This window comes from Cygnus atratus, chromosome 19 (assembly GCF_013377495.2).
Source record: "Cygnus atratus isolate AKBS03 ecotype Queensland, Australia chromosome 19, CAtr_DNAZoo_HiC_assembly, whole genome shotgun sequence".
Lineage (NCBI taxonomy): Eukaryota > Metazoa > Chordata > Aves > Anseriformes > Anatidae > Cygnus > Cygnus atratus.
Window position 1 is genome coordinate 8,211,923 of NC_066380.1, and position 15,332 is coordinate 8,227,254.

General features: G+C 56.5%; 1 protein-coding gene across 1 annotated transcript in view; it reads left to right on the forward strand.

Annotated features, from left to right (window-relative positions):
- The first annotated feature begins 453 nt into the window (after nt 1-453).
- The window catches only part of ASTN2 (astrotactin 2), a 338,016-nt gene continuing 323,137 nt past the window's right edge, over nt 454-15,332 (forward strand). Inside the window, 1 exon segment of the mRNA XM_050714656.1 lies at nt 454-796. Coding sequence (XP_050570613.1) covers nt 454-796 — 343 coding nt within the window.

Genomic DNA, 15,332 nt, shown 5'->3' on the forward strand with positions numbered 1-15,332 from the left:
GGGGGGTGAGGCAGGCAGCGGGCTGGGAGTCACAGCAGTGGGTGAGAGGTATCAAGGGGTGTGTGGCAGGGCTGTGCAGGCACTGAAGTGCAGGAGGAAGCCACCCTGCTTGGCCAAGGGCCGCCCAGGAGGCGCAGGTAGAGCCGGGGGGCGGCCAAGCCCCGAGCCCCACAGCCCGGGGGGAGGACGCCGCGCCCCGGGCAGCATCCTGCAGCCTCGGAGGAAGGGGGGAAGGCGGCCGGGCCCCCACAGCGGGGCCGCGTGCGGCTGTGCCGGGGCCGTGCGAGCCCTCGCTGGGCCTCGGAGCGGGGCCGGGGCGGGGGCGGCGGCGGGGCCGGGGGCGGACCCGAGGCGGAGCCGGGAGGCGGCGGCGGGCAGGGGCGGCTCGGAGCGGCCGGGCTCGGCTCGTTCGGCTCCTTCCTCGGCATCTCCCGTGCCTGGCCCCGGCCCGGTATGGCCGCTCGGATGCTGCCTCTCCTCCGCTCCGCCGCGCTGCTGCTGCTGGCGGTGCTGCCGGGCGGCGGGCCCGGCTCGGCGGCGGCATCCCCGGCAGCATCCCCGCCTCGGGAGCCCCCCGGTCCGTGCCGGGTGAAGACGGTGACGGTGTCCACGCTGCCGGTGCTCCGCGAGAACGACATCAGCTGGAGCGGTGCCCCCCCGCCCGCCGCCGCCGCTGCCTCCGCCGCTTCTGCCGCCGCCGACTCCCGCTTGCTGCTCTTCGTCCGCAGCGAGCTGCCCGGCCGCGTCGCCGTGCAGGACGACCTGGACAACACCGAGCTGCCCTTCTTCACCCTCGGTAGGTGCCGCCCCCCCGCCCCGCACCTGCCCCCGAGCCCCCTGCAGCGCCCCCGCGCCGCCCGGAGCCCCCCGTGCCCAGCTTCTCCCCCGGCATCCTCCTCCTCCTGCCCCGCACCCGGCTTCCCGGCGCTGTTTCAGGGCTTTCTGGTGTTGTCCTTGCTGCCTGCTCGGGTTTTAAATTATTATTATTTTTTTTTTTCGGCTGGGGGAGGGATTTTGTATTTTTTAAGCAGGGCCTGAGCGCTGCTGCCGTTGCTGGTTAGAGCTGGGAGCAAAGGCTCAGTGCTGGGGCTGTGAAGTGATGGGTGCTGCCTCTTGTGCTCCAACTTATCTGCTGAACCCTAGAGGAGGTACCACGGCGGCTGGACGAACAGCAGGGACTGTGTCTCTCGTACGAGCCCACATTTCGACACGCTTTGCCTTAACGCTCCCTCTTGCTTCATGCACAACTCGGGTTCTTGGCTCCGTCGCAGCATGCCTGCAGACTTTCTCTCCCCGTTTTGTCTTTTGCGGGGAGGGGGATGGGACCAGGAATCATTTTGGTGCTGTACTTTGGTCCCGATGCCTGCTCCCATTGGTGTTGGTGGGGTGCCCCAGCTGCACCTCGTCCCTTTCAGCCTTTTGTGTGTTATCAGCCTGGCGCTCCTCAGGGCGAACTGCTCAGGATTCTGCGTGGAAGGCAGTATGTTCGCTGTGCCAGATCACTGGAGGGCTTTTTGTTGATCTCTTCATCTCCTAGCTTGCTCGTGTTTTGGTGTCTGAACCCAGGATCGTTTGAGCACCTGCCTAACTTTGTGTCTGAGATGCTGCATGGTAATGCGGCTCGGCTGAGGCTGCTGGCGGGTTGTGCTTCTTGTGGCCGGCACATCGAGATGCTCTGCGGGCAGGCTGACCCGGCGGGCACCCAGCCACGGGTCTGCTCCTGCACCTCGTGGCAGTGACCGGCTGCTCCCCCGGGTCTGATGTGCCAGAGCAGGGAAATGACCGACTGCATCTCCTGGTCCTTTTCAGCAGAGCTTTTCCTCAGCGAATAACCTGTAATAAATAAGTTAATGGTACTTCTTGAACTGAGCATCTTCAGGGCTCTGGTTTGCAGTTTGGCTTCCTTAGACACGGTTGGTCAAACAGAAAAATCACAAACAAACCAGGTAGTCTATTTCAAGCAGTAACAGTGAAAATCAGACCTGATGCAGTAGGAATGACATTTACCTTACAGTGATTAAAAGTAACAAGAAGTTTCATGGTTCAGTGCCTTGAATTTTCAGATTAGAGTACAGTTTCTTCAGGGACTGGGTGTGAATTGCGCGCTGCTCTAAATATATCAGAAGGCAGAGAAACCCCTCTGCGTGTAGTGTAGGTAACAGCTCAAGTTAGAGGAGAGAAATTTGTCTTGATAGATCTGAGACATGATCTTGTAGAGCAAATCCTATTCCTGTGACTGACTGCTGCTGAAGAGACCACGTCTAAAAAAATCTCTCTTCCTTGCCTGGGATGTTGGTTACGAACATGCTCCTAAATATGTAGCACATCTCTTGCAGAGCTGTGTTTCTGTCACTGGGTGCAGGACACCAGCGTGTCCCCTCCTGTTCCCTTACCCTGCAGGTGTCGGGTGGGTCAGGAGATAAATGGAAGCTTTGCCCATGGTGGGATGGCTTCATCATGGTCCTGAAATTAATCACGGGGTTGCCTCCAGAGAAGGTAAAACACTTGTCCTTCCCTGAGGTCTAGCTCATGAATTGCTGTGGATGCTCTGATATTTCAAATCTGTCGCATTTCTTCCCATCTCCTGGAGTGGCAACTGAGCCTCACTCGCACTTAACTCTTTTCAGGGTGAGTGCTGTGGATGGTTCCTACTGGCTGGTGTGCTCACTGTTCTAGGGCAGTAAGTAATGTTGGAGTTTTCTGCTGTCTTTTTTTCATGCTCCATCTTTTTCTAAGTTCAGCAGTGGCTGGGAATCTGAGTGCTGCTGCTGCTGCCTCGTAATGGGCTCTTGGAGGTGAAAATCATGTTACATGTGGGAGATCAGTGGAATTGCTTTGCAGGGACTTGCGGGCAGGGGCTGCTTTAAATAGTTGCTTCTCTTTGCCAAAATCTCTGATATCCCTTATTTCTGATGCTTATGTGTGTTTGTGTGTGGTGCTGAGCATGGTCAGTGGACGTCTGGGCCCGAGCTGCGGGAGCTGTGTAGGAGCTGAGGTCCTGCTGATTTGCAGTGGGATGAAGGCTCCCAAATGCCTTTTGAGTCCGGGCGCTGGCTGTTAGCAAAGCTTCCTGGCTTTTGGGGGGGGGTGAGGAGGTGTTAGGGAGCTCTCCTAAACCTGTGCTTCAGGCCAGCAACCTCTGCTGGGCTTCCTGGAGGGATTTTGGGGGTGGGGAGGGAAAAAAAAAAAAGCATAGTAAAGCAGGCGGTACCGAGTCCTTGTGCTGACACGCTGGGCTCTGAAGAGAAATTATTTTGGAATAAATCGAGGTCATCCTGTTCTGGGGGTGGCTGCTAGAGGAGAGCAGGTCGGGCGCTGCCTCTCCCCCTGCTCCTCAGCCTGCTGCTGCCTGCCCTTCCTGCTCTCTTTGTGGGGCTCAAAAGCCTTTCCAGGCCAGGAAGCACGAAATAAAACCTTGGCTGGCTTCTCGGCAATGGGTTTATTTAAGCACTGGGGCTGAGGGAGGTGGTCTGTGGTCCTGTGGCCACTCAGCAGTTCCCTGCCTGGTGTGGCTCCTGAGCCTCTTGTCCCTCCCGGGTGTTGAAGGAGGATGGGGGGATCTGTACCTAAAGGCTGGTTGGTGCCAGAGCCCTGTCTGTAGCTATGTGAAACTTCTGCTGGATTTTTTTTTTAAGGGCAGATCAAGTTAAAATGGGCTGAGGAAACAGATGCTTTGAGTTGGTGGCTGGTACCAAGTGCGTGCAGTGCTCTGCATCCCTTGCCTTTAAAGGAGCCCTTCCAGGTGGGAGGCAATTTTTCCTACTCCATGCCAATCTGAGATGTGACACATTGTGGATGATGAGCCTAAAACCTTGCCAAGAGCCTAAATGTCTTCCCAAAATGGCTGGGGGCACCCCCCTGCAGTACGGTGAAGCCACAGGTAGGAGCCCACTAGGGGGTGGTGGGAGCCTGGAGATGCTCTGCTCCTGGCCGCAGGTGTGCGGGCACCGAGGGAGCTTCCTGCCCTTGGTGGAGCTGAGAAACTTCTTTTACTTAATTTCCTTCTCGCATCCCTCCCTGGCTGCAGCAGGGGAGCTGCAGCTGAAATGCCTGTGGGCAGCTCGAGTTAGTTCAGTGTCCCCTCTCCAGCAGGGCGTCTCACTGTCTGTGCTTCCTAAGCCTCGTTTTGCTTCCTTTATCTCTGTCTTTGGAGACAAGAAGGATGTTTCTCCCCTTACCCCACGATTACATTACTTGAAAATTACACAGCGAAACACGGTGATGGCAGGAAATGACAAATGTAACTTCGCCACCAATGCATTATGAATTGCTGTGCATCCCTTTTCCTGAAAAAGCATCCTGCCCTTTCCTTAACCTTGGATACAACTGATGCTTTGCGGTATTTTTTTTCCCCTAACTCTTCTAGTGTTACACTGGCAAATGGTGCAGCCTATCATTGACTTTATTCTTGTACAATGAGGTCTCTCTAAGGTATGTGTCTTGATTTAGTCAGCAGCCATGTGTTCTGTACAATAGCTGCTCCACAAGCAGCGTAGCCTGCTTTAAGTGCAATTCAGGGAACGAAGCAGTTAGCTTCAGAGCTAATTTGGCTGAGCTCTGTCTGTGTGTGTGTGCAGATATATATAGAGAGGGGAGAGAAAGAGGCAGAGAATTTTACCACTGCTCTTAGCCGGTAGTGGCTTACATAAGAACAGTTTACTACACGCTTCTGCTAAATGGCTTTAATGGATGCTGTTTGACTGGTGTCTGCAGCGCTTTGTTTCTGGGGCTGCCAGAGAGGTGCTCGTGCCTCTGCATTGCCGGTGTCTCGCTGTGGCCCCTCTGCGTGCAGCCTGGGCGCAATTATCCCCGGTCCCCGGAGCTGTGCAGCTCCCACATCTACCCAGTGCTTTTGTGCTGCTGCTCCTCTTTTCCTCTTAACTTTTCTTGAAGCCATCTTGGAACTTGAACTTCTTTTCCTCGCTAGGATAAGAATGCATTAAAGTAATGGAAAACACTTAGTCCCCTGCAGATTGTTTGAATTTACTGTGTTTTTTTCCCTGAAAATACATGAGCAGGGTTTGCCGCTTGCTTTTGTCAACATCTCCTGGTTTTGCAGAGCCTGGGGGGAGAGGCTGAGGGTTGGCCTGGGAGCCCTGGTGAGATCAGAGCTTTCTGATGCTGCTTTTAAGCTGTGCTGCTCTTCCAGGTGCTTGCCCTGCTTTGAGCTGGTCTGTGGGGTATTGAGCAGGGTCGTGTGGGTGGCAAAGGGACGGCGTTCCCAGCGTGAGGCTCTCGTGATGCTCTGGCTTCCCCTAAGCGACAGAGCTCAGCTCTTCAGGGCACAGCTTCAGAAAACTGGGTCCTCTCTGTGCAGCGGAGAGGCAGGTGAGGTTTGGATACCTCCTGATTCTGCTAACCACCTCCTGCTAGACTTGAAGACTTGCACGGTGCTTTGGGCAGAGATTTGGTCAATTAAAAGCTTTTTTTCTTTTATTGCGGTGCCTGGGGTCTGGGTCAGGTCTGCATCAGTGGGGACAACCTGGGGAGGGTGGTGGCATCACAGCAAGAGGAAGGAGTAACGCATGCCACAAGCACCAGGCTGCACAAGTTGTCGGAGGGTGTGGGGGAAAGACCCAGCAATGCTCAGGAGCCTTCTGAAAGGGGAGCTGGGACCCCAAATGGGGTGTGGGGGGCTGCAGGCACTGCAGGGATGCAAAGCTGCTGGCCTGGGAGTCCGTCAGGGCTGGCAGGAGGTTGGGATGGGTCCTGTGGGGAAATCTGGTGCCTGCCGGCTCTGATTTGTTGCTGCCTGGGGAGCTGAACCAGGCCCCTGGGGGGAAAGGGCAGCACTGAGAGCCAGGGCGGCCCAGCTGGGGTTGTACCAGTGATGTGGGTCCTGAGCCTAAGGTCTGCCCGCTGTGGATGAAGGAAAGACAAGCCCTACAGCTCCCAGAAGGGCTGTGGGCACAAAGCGTTCATTAAAATGGGTCAGCCCTCGGATGCCCGCTTCCCTCCTCGGAGCCAAGGTCAGACACAGTACATCCAGCGTGGTGGGGTGCAGGGGTTTTGCTTCATCTCGGGTACATTCAGGGGAGAAAATCCCAGCTAACACTGGAGCCTGAGCTGAAGGGGAAGCTGTACTCGGGGAATTGCTGCTTTCCGAGAGTACCCGTGTTGACCAGCTAGTGGCAACAGAAGATTAACTATGGAGAGAGCCGCCTGCGCTGCGCAGCGGGCAGGCTGGAGTGGTGCCGCGGGGCTGGTGCTGGGGATCCCCCTGCCCCCCTTCCTCCCCTGCCAGGGGAGCACATTGCCTGGGATGTCGGTGAGCCAGAGAGCTTTCTTGCTTTCCTGCTGGAGGAATAAATATGCTTTTTTCCAGAATGAGGTGGGCAGCTCACATTTCTCCATGTGTTGGGGACCAGGGAAAGGGGAGAAGTCCGAGGAAGCCTGTGCCACAGCGCAGAGGGACAGTGCCTCCAAAACGTGCTGCCTTTGCCTTTCTGAGTCCTAAAACTGTGAAGCCAGGCTGTTTGTTGGACAAGGCTCTGCCCTGCCTCAGCCATGCGGTGCTAATGCACAGTGCTGGCTGGCTGCGAAACTCGGCTGAACCCGGGGGCTTCCCCGGTGCTGGGCGAGTAACGGGAGCTCGGCATGGGGCTGGCTGAGATGGGATGAGAATGGGACGGTGGTGTTGTGGGAATGGGGAGGCATTGATCTCGTGCTACCTCGGCACATATGTTAGCATTCGCAGGTGGCTGGAGAAACACCTACCATCACACCAAAATGTCTTGTAGAGCGTGGGGGGAGGCAGGGGCTGGAAGGAAAAGCGAGGAAAATAGAAATGCTTTGAGCGACGCCTTGCATCAGCGATGCTGTTCCCATCTGCAATGCCCGCAGCGCAGCTCGTGGCGGAGTTTCCCTCCTCCAGTTGCAGCCACGTGAACTGGGGACCGATGAGCCTCGTCCAGCCCTCCTGCTGCTCCCGCTCGCTACCTGCGACGGCTCCGAGCAGGGATGGATGCTGCTTGTGCATAACCAGCTTAAGAAGTGGTGCCACTTAAAACAATTGAATGCTTGTGCTGCTGCTCGGGGCTCGGCTAATTTGGTTAAGGTTTCCAGTGTCCAGACAGCATGGAGACACTTAATGGTATTGAAGAAGCAGGATGGTATGCAGAGGGGACAAGCAGCAATCTTGGCTTCCTGCATCTGCACTGGCTGGGCAAAGGCTCTCTGGTTCCTTCCTGGGAAGGAGACAGGCAGGGAAAAAATCAGCGTGTAAATAATTTTGGCCCATCGATCCGTTTGGATATCTCCCCCATGCCTCTGAGTGCATCCTGCGTGCCTCCTGGGGAGCAGGGCAGGATCCCCGCGGTGGTGGAGGTGGCGGGGCTGCGAGGAGATGGGGCAGATAGGGGCTGGAGCCGGGCTCTGCCTGAGGCAGAGGAGGCTGGTGGGGAGGGAGGCAGAAGCAGGAGCTCCCCCCCCATTTCTCATTACCTGCTCCCTGCCAGCCTTGTGCCCCTCCCTCCGCCCCTCCAACTCCACTGTCTCTGTGCGAGACAAAGTCTGTGTGAAACCAGACTGGCTTTGAAAGCAGCAGAGAAAGGGGAGAAATTTTCCATTAGCAGCATCAGCAGTAAAAGAGATTTCCCAGTCACCTGGTAACTGCTGTATTTGGGAAGATTACCGAGCTGATGGTGCTGCTCCCGGGCATGTGCATGGGAGTGATCCAGGCAGGGAGAGGGAGCAAGGGCCATGGTGCCCAGAAGGAGAGCGGTGTGGGTGCGAGGGAGCCCCCTGGGGCTGGCACCCCCATGCACCATCACCTGCTCTTCCAGCTCATGAGAATAAACCACAAATTGTGTCCCAGTTGGAGGAGCAGAGGGTGGCAGGAGGGCTGTGCTGCATGGGGAATGTCCGCTTTCAGCCTGGCAGTGGGGGCTGGATGCTTATTTTGGTGCCTGGTACCTTTCTTTCTACAGTGCTGGTGAGATTCGCCTATGGAGAGGCACTGCCCTTGCTGTAAAGACCCAAAGACTAATGCAGGATGGGAAATGATCCTCCCAAAAGCAAATGGCAGATGAATAAGCGGTGCACAGACCCCAGTGCAGGGTCTGGAGGCTGAGGTTTGTTCCCAGCTCTGCTGCTGACCATCTCTCAGCACTGTTGGGCAATTTTGCCCCATTTGGCCATGGGATGGAGCCTGGGGCTACTTGGCTGTGGCTGCAGCCGGTCCCCGAGGTGAAGCGGGGGGAGATGCAGGAGGCTGGTGTGTCCACGTTGGGCACCCACAGGCATCCTTGCAAGTGCTCAGCTGTGCTGGCATCTTTGAGGCTTTGGTTCACTTTGATTTTCCCCTCCCTCATCTCTTTGTGGGACAGGTGGGCAGCAGAGGAGGGGTGGCCCCACCCACAGCCAGAGCCCTCCCCAGGGATCTGCTGCAGGATCCGGGCTCCCAGGCTCTCTGGGGGCTGCCCCGTGGCCGTGGTGCTCACATAACATGAGCTGGCATTGCAGCGTGTCTGTGGCTGCTGTGGCTGTGTCTGTCCCAAGGCCGTTCACAGCCTGTATTCCTCCCTTTGGGGTTCGTGACCTAGTGGTGTACCTGGGAGCACAGATCATCCCTAAACTTTTGGGATCAAGTGACAAAAAAAATAGGGACAGGCAGCAGCTTTTTTTTATTTTTTGCCTCTAGACAACTGTTCAGTACCATCAGCTCCTGATTCACCGCTCCCATGCCAGCAGCGTGCCGTGAGGGGGGGTCAGGCAGCAGGGCTGGGGCAGATGTGCTCGTTGCAGCCCAGGGCCAGGACTGGTTGCAGCTCTTCCCTGGCCCTGGCAGCTCTCTGAGGCTGCAAAGCCTCTGCTGTGCTGTGCCTGCCCTGCTGCTCATGCTCTTACTGCCTGGGGGCATGGCAGGAGCTGGGGTAAGAGCTGATGGTCTCCTAATTAACTGGTCTGTGCAGCCTGTGCCTGGAGTGGGGTCTGCTTTCGGCCTCCCTTTCCCAACTGGGGTGGGCTTCTGAGGCCCAGGGGGCTCCCACCAATTGTCCGCTGTTTGTTCCCATTCTGGTCTTGGTTATTCAGAGCTGCCTTGTGCAGGCTGGTGGTGAGGGAGATGGAGTTCCCCTGCCGTGGCTCTCTGGGTTTGGTTCAGCACGGGTGGTGTCTCTGGAGAGCTCGGGGGCTGGTTGGGACATCTCGCTGTGTCCCTTTTGCTTCTACCCCGTCACACTTCTTTCTCATCCTTTGTAGCTCTCTGCTGTATAAATTGGAGAGGTTTAAACTCTCTCCTGCCCAGGAAGCTGCCCAGGGAATTCCTCCTGGGTTCTCTGAAAGCAGGCTCGTGGCATCGTTCACGGACACACTCCATTTCCCTAAGACATGAGAAGGGTGGTGTGGGCAGACAGGTGTCCAGGAGAGGGTGGTGTGGGGAAGGTGTTGCAGAAGGCGGTCGGTGGGTGTATGTTCCCCTCCGTTTCTTCCATCCCATCCCAACTGGGCAGCCCAGGGTCCAGCTACACCCACAGACTCATTTATAGGATCTCAGTTCATTCTCAACTTCCAAACGCCTCCTTCCCTCCCTCCCAGGGGCTGGCAGGAGCCTGCAGGAAGGGCAGCCTGAGCCCAAGCAGCATGTTGGGTTTTCTTCCACATGTATGGGGCTTTCGTAGGGTCGTGCCTTCGTGTGAATGCAGCAAATGTCCTGCAGAGCCTTCCTGTCTGGTGTGTTGGGAGGGCAGCTCGGGGTCTGCTGGGGGATGCCAGCTCCAGGTACCATTTGGGGAGGCTCAGCCCTGGGCTCCTGGCCCTTCCTGGCGATGGCGTTGGGGATGGGGGCTCTGCCGTAGGTCCAGCTGGAGAGGAGGGGACACCACGGAGGAGCCGATCGCAGCGCCTTGGGGGCCCGAGGGGTGCCTTTGGCAGGGAGAGGGGCTGAGGTGGGTGGTGTTGGTGTCACCTGCCCAGGCAGCTCCTTGCTGCCTGGGTGCTCTGACTGCTGCGTGCTCCCCGGGGGCTCCTGCCTTCTACATCCCTCGCCGAGGGAGCACAGAGGGCTGCGTTTGTCACCCGAAGAGCCCCCGGGCTTCAGCTGAACTTTGTGTTCTGGCAATAAAACCGTGCTAGGAGATGTGTGCAGTAACAAAGCCCGTGGATGTAATACCTCCGTATGGCGGTGTACCTTTCATCTTGAAGGATTCCCGAGGAGCTTTACGAACGTGGTGTGCCGCAGCCTGCCGGGGTGAGCGAGTGCTGTCGGTGAGGGCGGCGGCCTGATCTCTGCTAGACCTGTCCCCCTGCTCCCCCTCGCCCCGGGAACTCGATGGAGTCTGGTCTCAGCCCAGCTCCGTGCCTGCTGTTTTCCTCTAAGCCCGACTTTCCTGGGAGTGAGAGGAAAACCGTGTAGCTGTTTGTTATGCAAAAATGGTGAAAAATATGAAATATCCTTCCTGGGGCAGCAGGAGTGGGTGGGAATTTCTTTCACGCAGCTTCAACAGCTTTGGATCTTGGCAGAAAAAGCTTTCACAGGGGAACGTGCCCTCCGCACAGCCCTGGGAAAGTGGATAATAAAGTTGGAGTGCTCGAGAAATCGCTTCTGGCCGTAAGCAAGGCGCCAGGGTTCAGCTGCCGGGCACGGGGCTGCTGCCAGAGCAGCTCTGGGTATAGAGACAGCAAACGTTCCTGTACCCTGTTTTTTTTGTCACCATGTCCCCTTCTGAAGTGACACCGTGGGGACCGGCTCTGGGTCCATTGTCGGTGCCATGGCCACGTGCTGCAGCCTTTGGGGACTTCTGGGCTGCTGCCTGCTGCACATAGCCTGGGAGATGGGGCTGGAGGCACAGCCCGCGCTGTTCCTGCGAGCTGGGTTTGCTTTCTCCTGCTCCTGGCCTCCCTGAAGCTGTCCGGGCAGTGGTGGGAGCCTGACGCTGCCGTCGGTGGTGGCTGTGGCCAAAAATCCAAACTGGAAGTGGGATAAGTGACACTAAATGAAGCTGTCAGCAGAGGCATATGCTTGAAAAGCTGAGGTTAGCTCGAATCTATTTTTGTTTGGAGTGGTGCACACTTAGCCCGCGTAGTTTAGCAGTTTGTTTATGGGATGCATTTTCCCATCCTGTGTAGCTCCTCCAGTTTATGCTATAAACAAACTGTAAAATCAGAAACCGCCTTAGCTCGTTCCCATTAAAGGCATCCTGGTGCACAGGGATGGAGGCTGCGCGGTGCAGATGGGGCTGAGGTGCCTCCAGCCCTGAGCTTCTCAATGGTTGCACGATAAAGCTAAAGGCTCCGCACCAGCAGGGGAGGTTATTCTGTAGTATTAGGGTATGGGATTGCTGTGAGTGCCCCAGGATGGAGCAGGACACCTCAAAATTAGGGTGTTCTCTGTCCTGGGTTGGTGCTGCGGATGCTGTCTTAGGGTTGGTTTGAGGAAAAGCTGTGGAGGGCGTTCTTATTTTAATTTTTTTTTTATCAATAGTTGATCTGTTTTTTACTCTTGAATGGGATAAATAATTGTTTATTCCAGTTTGGGTTTGTCTTCCTCCACCCCCTGGCCCACGCTTGAAGCCTGGCAAGCAGAGCCTGAGGCTCTTTGGCCACAGTGCTTTTAGCAGGGCTCATCCTTCCTCCGGAAGCAGGAACTGCAGGAGAGGAACATTTTTCCCTCTGTGCAGCAGCCTTTTCTTCCTTTTCCTCTTGCGCTGGAAGCTCCAAACCTCTCATGCTCATCCCCAAGGAGCCACAGGTGTTGCTACCTGCAGCTCCTCCAGCTTCCCCTCCCTCCCCGAGCTGTGCTGTCGTGGTTCCTTGGGCCACCGAGATGGGGGCAGCGTTGCCAGCGCAGCTCCTGGCCCCTGGCTATCAAGATCCTTTGATACTGATTGAATTTCAAAAAGGCAGGAGAAGTTTGTGGTCGCTTTTCCTGTCGTTGTTGCAGTTGCGTGCCTTGTGTTGGCTCAACAGCCATGTGTTTCTCGCCTTTTTTTTTTCCCAGGCACAATCACAGGGACTGGGAGCGTGCTTAATTAAACAGCCACAACATCGCCTCTTAACATAATTCAGGGAACTGGAGCTGCTCGAAGACGCAGGCTTCATTACATTGCTTTACATCTCGTCACATCCCAGCGCTGCTCTTTCCCATTTTCTGCCCCTGGCTCTCTGCAGCCGGGCACCCCGGCCGGCCTCGCCATGCCTCTGCCTTGTGCTGCACTGGAGGAGGAAATCCTTTATCCGATGGGGTGCTGCTGTGGGGAGGAGGTCGGGGCCGCTGCCTGTAGGGGCTGCTCAGAGCCAGCTCGGGGTCCTGCTGGAGCAGCAGTTTGCACTGCAGATGTGCTGTTCCTTGCCGCTCTGGGTTTTATTCTGCCGTTGTAGCAGCTAGCTTTGCTGCCGAGCTGTTCCTTAGTATGCTATGGCGTGAGGAAATGGGGGTAAGAGCTGGGGTTTGGACAGGGTTTGGGGTCTGCCAGGATTTGGGATAAGCCCGTGGCCTCCTGAACCTGAGCAGCCCCCCGAGTGTGTGCGCTGCTCAACACCACGCGGGTAACCCAAAATCGTGTGTGCCGGGGGAGGTTTTCTCTGCTGCTTGAGCTTGCTTTAAAGGGTTGTAAAATCTTCCCCTCCTTGCCCATGAAGGGTTTTACAGTGTGTTTCAATAAGCCACTTAAATACAAAACAGGAGGGAAAAAAAACCTGCTTGCAGCATCCTCCCAGCTGAGCAGCCCAGGCCCTGGGCAGCGGCGTGGGGAGTTTGGTGGATGCTGAAGGAGCGCTGGGCTTGGTGCGAGCCTTCTTTGCAGAGCACCCTTCGGTGTTTCTCTGTGGCCTCTCCCAGCAGAACGGACTCCCCAGAACCATGTTCCCCACTGGTGGGAACCCGCACTTGCCTGCTTGTAGCTCTTTGGCAGGTCTCTGGGCTGCTTTGGGGCGGGCTGTGAGTTATTTAAAATGAGTTTTTCAGCAGCCCTTGGTCTGCGAAGGTCCCCTGCAGTGGGAGCGGGGCAAATCTATCTGTGAATGCGTGGCATGGCTCCAGCAGCTCTGGGGTCACCTCCCTGGGGAGAGGTGTCCCAGATTGCTGTGGGACAGCAGCTCCAGGCCCCTGCTTGGGGAGGATGAGCTGGAAAGGGCAGGGGAAATCCCTCCTGACCTGGCAGCGGCCCCAGAGGCAGGGACGGGCTGTTAGCGCTGGGTTACGGGTTTTATCACTGCTGGCTGTAAGTGCCTCTCCATAAAACTGCTCTGAAGGCACCCAAGGGCAAAGTGGGAGGCATTGATGTTCTCCTTTGGCTGTTGTTGGGTGGGGGAAGGTGTAAGCTGAAAAAAAACATTGTTTGTAATGGTACTCGCAGCTGGAGGGCATGTGAGGCGCTGGGGAAGGAGCTGCAGCTTCCCTGTGCTGCTGGGGGCCGGGCTGTTATCCCCAGCCTTCTCTGCTGCTTCTTCCAACTTTGCTCAGATATTTGCAGGGCTCAGGGAGCTGCACAGAGAGCACGAGGTGCATTCGAAGGAAGGGCTGCAATGGGAGAGTGGTCTCCTGGGGCCACCCATGCCCACCCCATCCAGCAGGGCGCATATAGATGGAGATACCGCAGGGGTCTGCTGCTGCCTCCCACTGCAGCCTCGTGCCCTGCGGGGGTCTGTGCCTCCTGACCCAGCTGGAAGGGTCCTGCAGCAGCTCTCAAGGCTCCTGCATCCCCGTCCTGTACCTGCACAGCATCTCATGGTCGCGCTGAGAGCTGACCATGGGTCTGCACGGAGGGAGGGATGTTCCTGTTAATTAGCACCGGATGAAAGGAGAAGTTGTCTTTAGTCAATGAGAGACTTGCTCCAGTTTCATCACAACTCCTCAGCGCTGAGCTTTAAAGCTGGGTGTACGTGTGAGCAGTAAGTTTGAAAAGCTGGTCTGCAGCAGAAACTGCAGCATTGCTATGAAGATGCTGAAGGGGAGTTGTGACGCTGTTTGGAAGATGAAAGTATCTTAAACTAACACACATTAAAAGAAAAAAAAAGTGTTTTCATGGAAGACAGCTCTTGAAACCCTCCCTGGCCAGCATTGCTGTGGCTGTCCCCAAGGATCAGCAGGGCTGGGCTGTGAGCCGCGGCTGCTGTGTCAGGGATCCCGTCTGGTGTGATGGGCAGAGCTGTGCTCATTGCAATTAGAGTGGGTCTGAAAGCTGACAAATGAAAACAAATTTTTCACAGCTGTTTAGCAGGCATCTGCATAATGGATTAGCCAGAGGACAGCATCTGGGTGAAGGGGGAGGCTGGAGGCAGCCACCTCCGGCTGGGGGCTGCTCTTGCTGGGGGCAGAGGCTGGATGTGAGCACTGGTGATAGGAAGGGGTGATGGCTTGGTGGGTGTCCCAGCAGGGAGACCTTCCTTGCCTCCTCTAGAGGCTGTCCCCTGTCCCCATGGCCCCAGCCATGGTTCCCCACTCGCATATTTGGGCTGCGGGCCCTTGGGTGCAGCCCTGGCTGCTCGTGCACTGCCTCCTGCTGCGGGCAGCACCGCACCTGCTGAGATGCAGGACAGAAGATGACATCCATGGGCACCTGTCTGTGCCTGTTATTGCCATTTTCTGTTGCTTTCTGGTGGTGGGTTTTTATCACCATTAAACTCTGCTTTCCACTATATGCTCTCAGATACCCAGAGCCTCAGAGCGTGTAAAAGTAACCCATTACGAAGGCCGAGGGGGCTGTGTGAGCTGCAGGGCCGTGAGCCCTGGCCTTCTGTAGCAGAGCTGTCAGGCGGTTCCCTCGTTAGAAAATAGACACCAAAAATTCCTCTTCCACCCCCACCTTGGTCTCCCTGCCAGCCCTAGATTCCAGGTTTATTTAAGGGTCCTTTCTTTTGGGTTCGGGTGGGAGTGGAGCGTGTATTTTTTGCCATGCGAGTCTGACAGGCCCTTGGGGAGGATGAGTGGGTGTCTTGAAGCGTTAGGGAGAAGCTTGGCAAGTGCTTCGCTTCCAGGGATCTCTTTGCATTTTTGGCTGCATCTGCTTTTTTATCCTGCTGCTCTTCAACTTTTTTTCTGAAGCAGCAAAGTAACACCCCGGCAGTGCTGCCTCCCAGGAATAGCACCGCTCCTGTTCCTTGAAGGCTTGGCCACAAAACCCGAGGGGTTTCTGTTTTTCTCTTGTTCCTCCTGAGGCTGCTGGGCTGGACAGGACAGCCCTGGGCTCCTCGTGCCTGGTGCTCCCAAATCTAAGTGTGTATCGTGCGCCAGGATGGTGAGGTCTTGTCTCTTCTCCTTGGTGGCCTCCTGGAGGAGTCCTCTGCTGTTGGAGCTAGGATGGGAGCGAGCTCAAGGCTGCTCAGAGCTGGCTGCACCACGGGGCTGCTGTAGATGTGCATGCCACGTTTGGGTTTTTCCAAAGGAAGGAGGC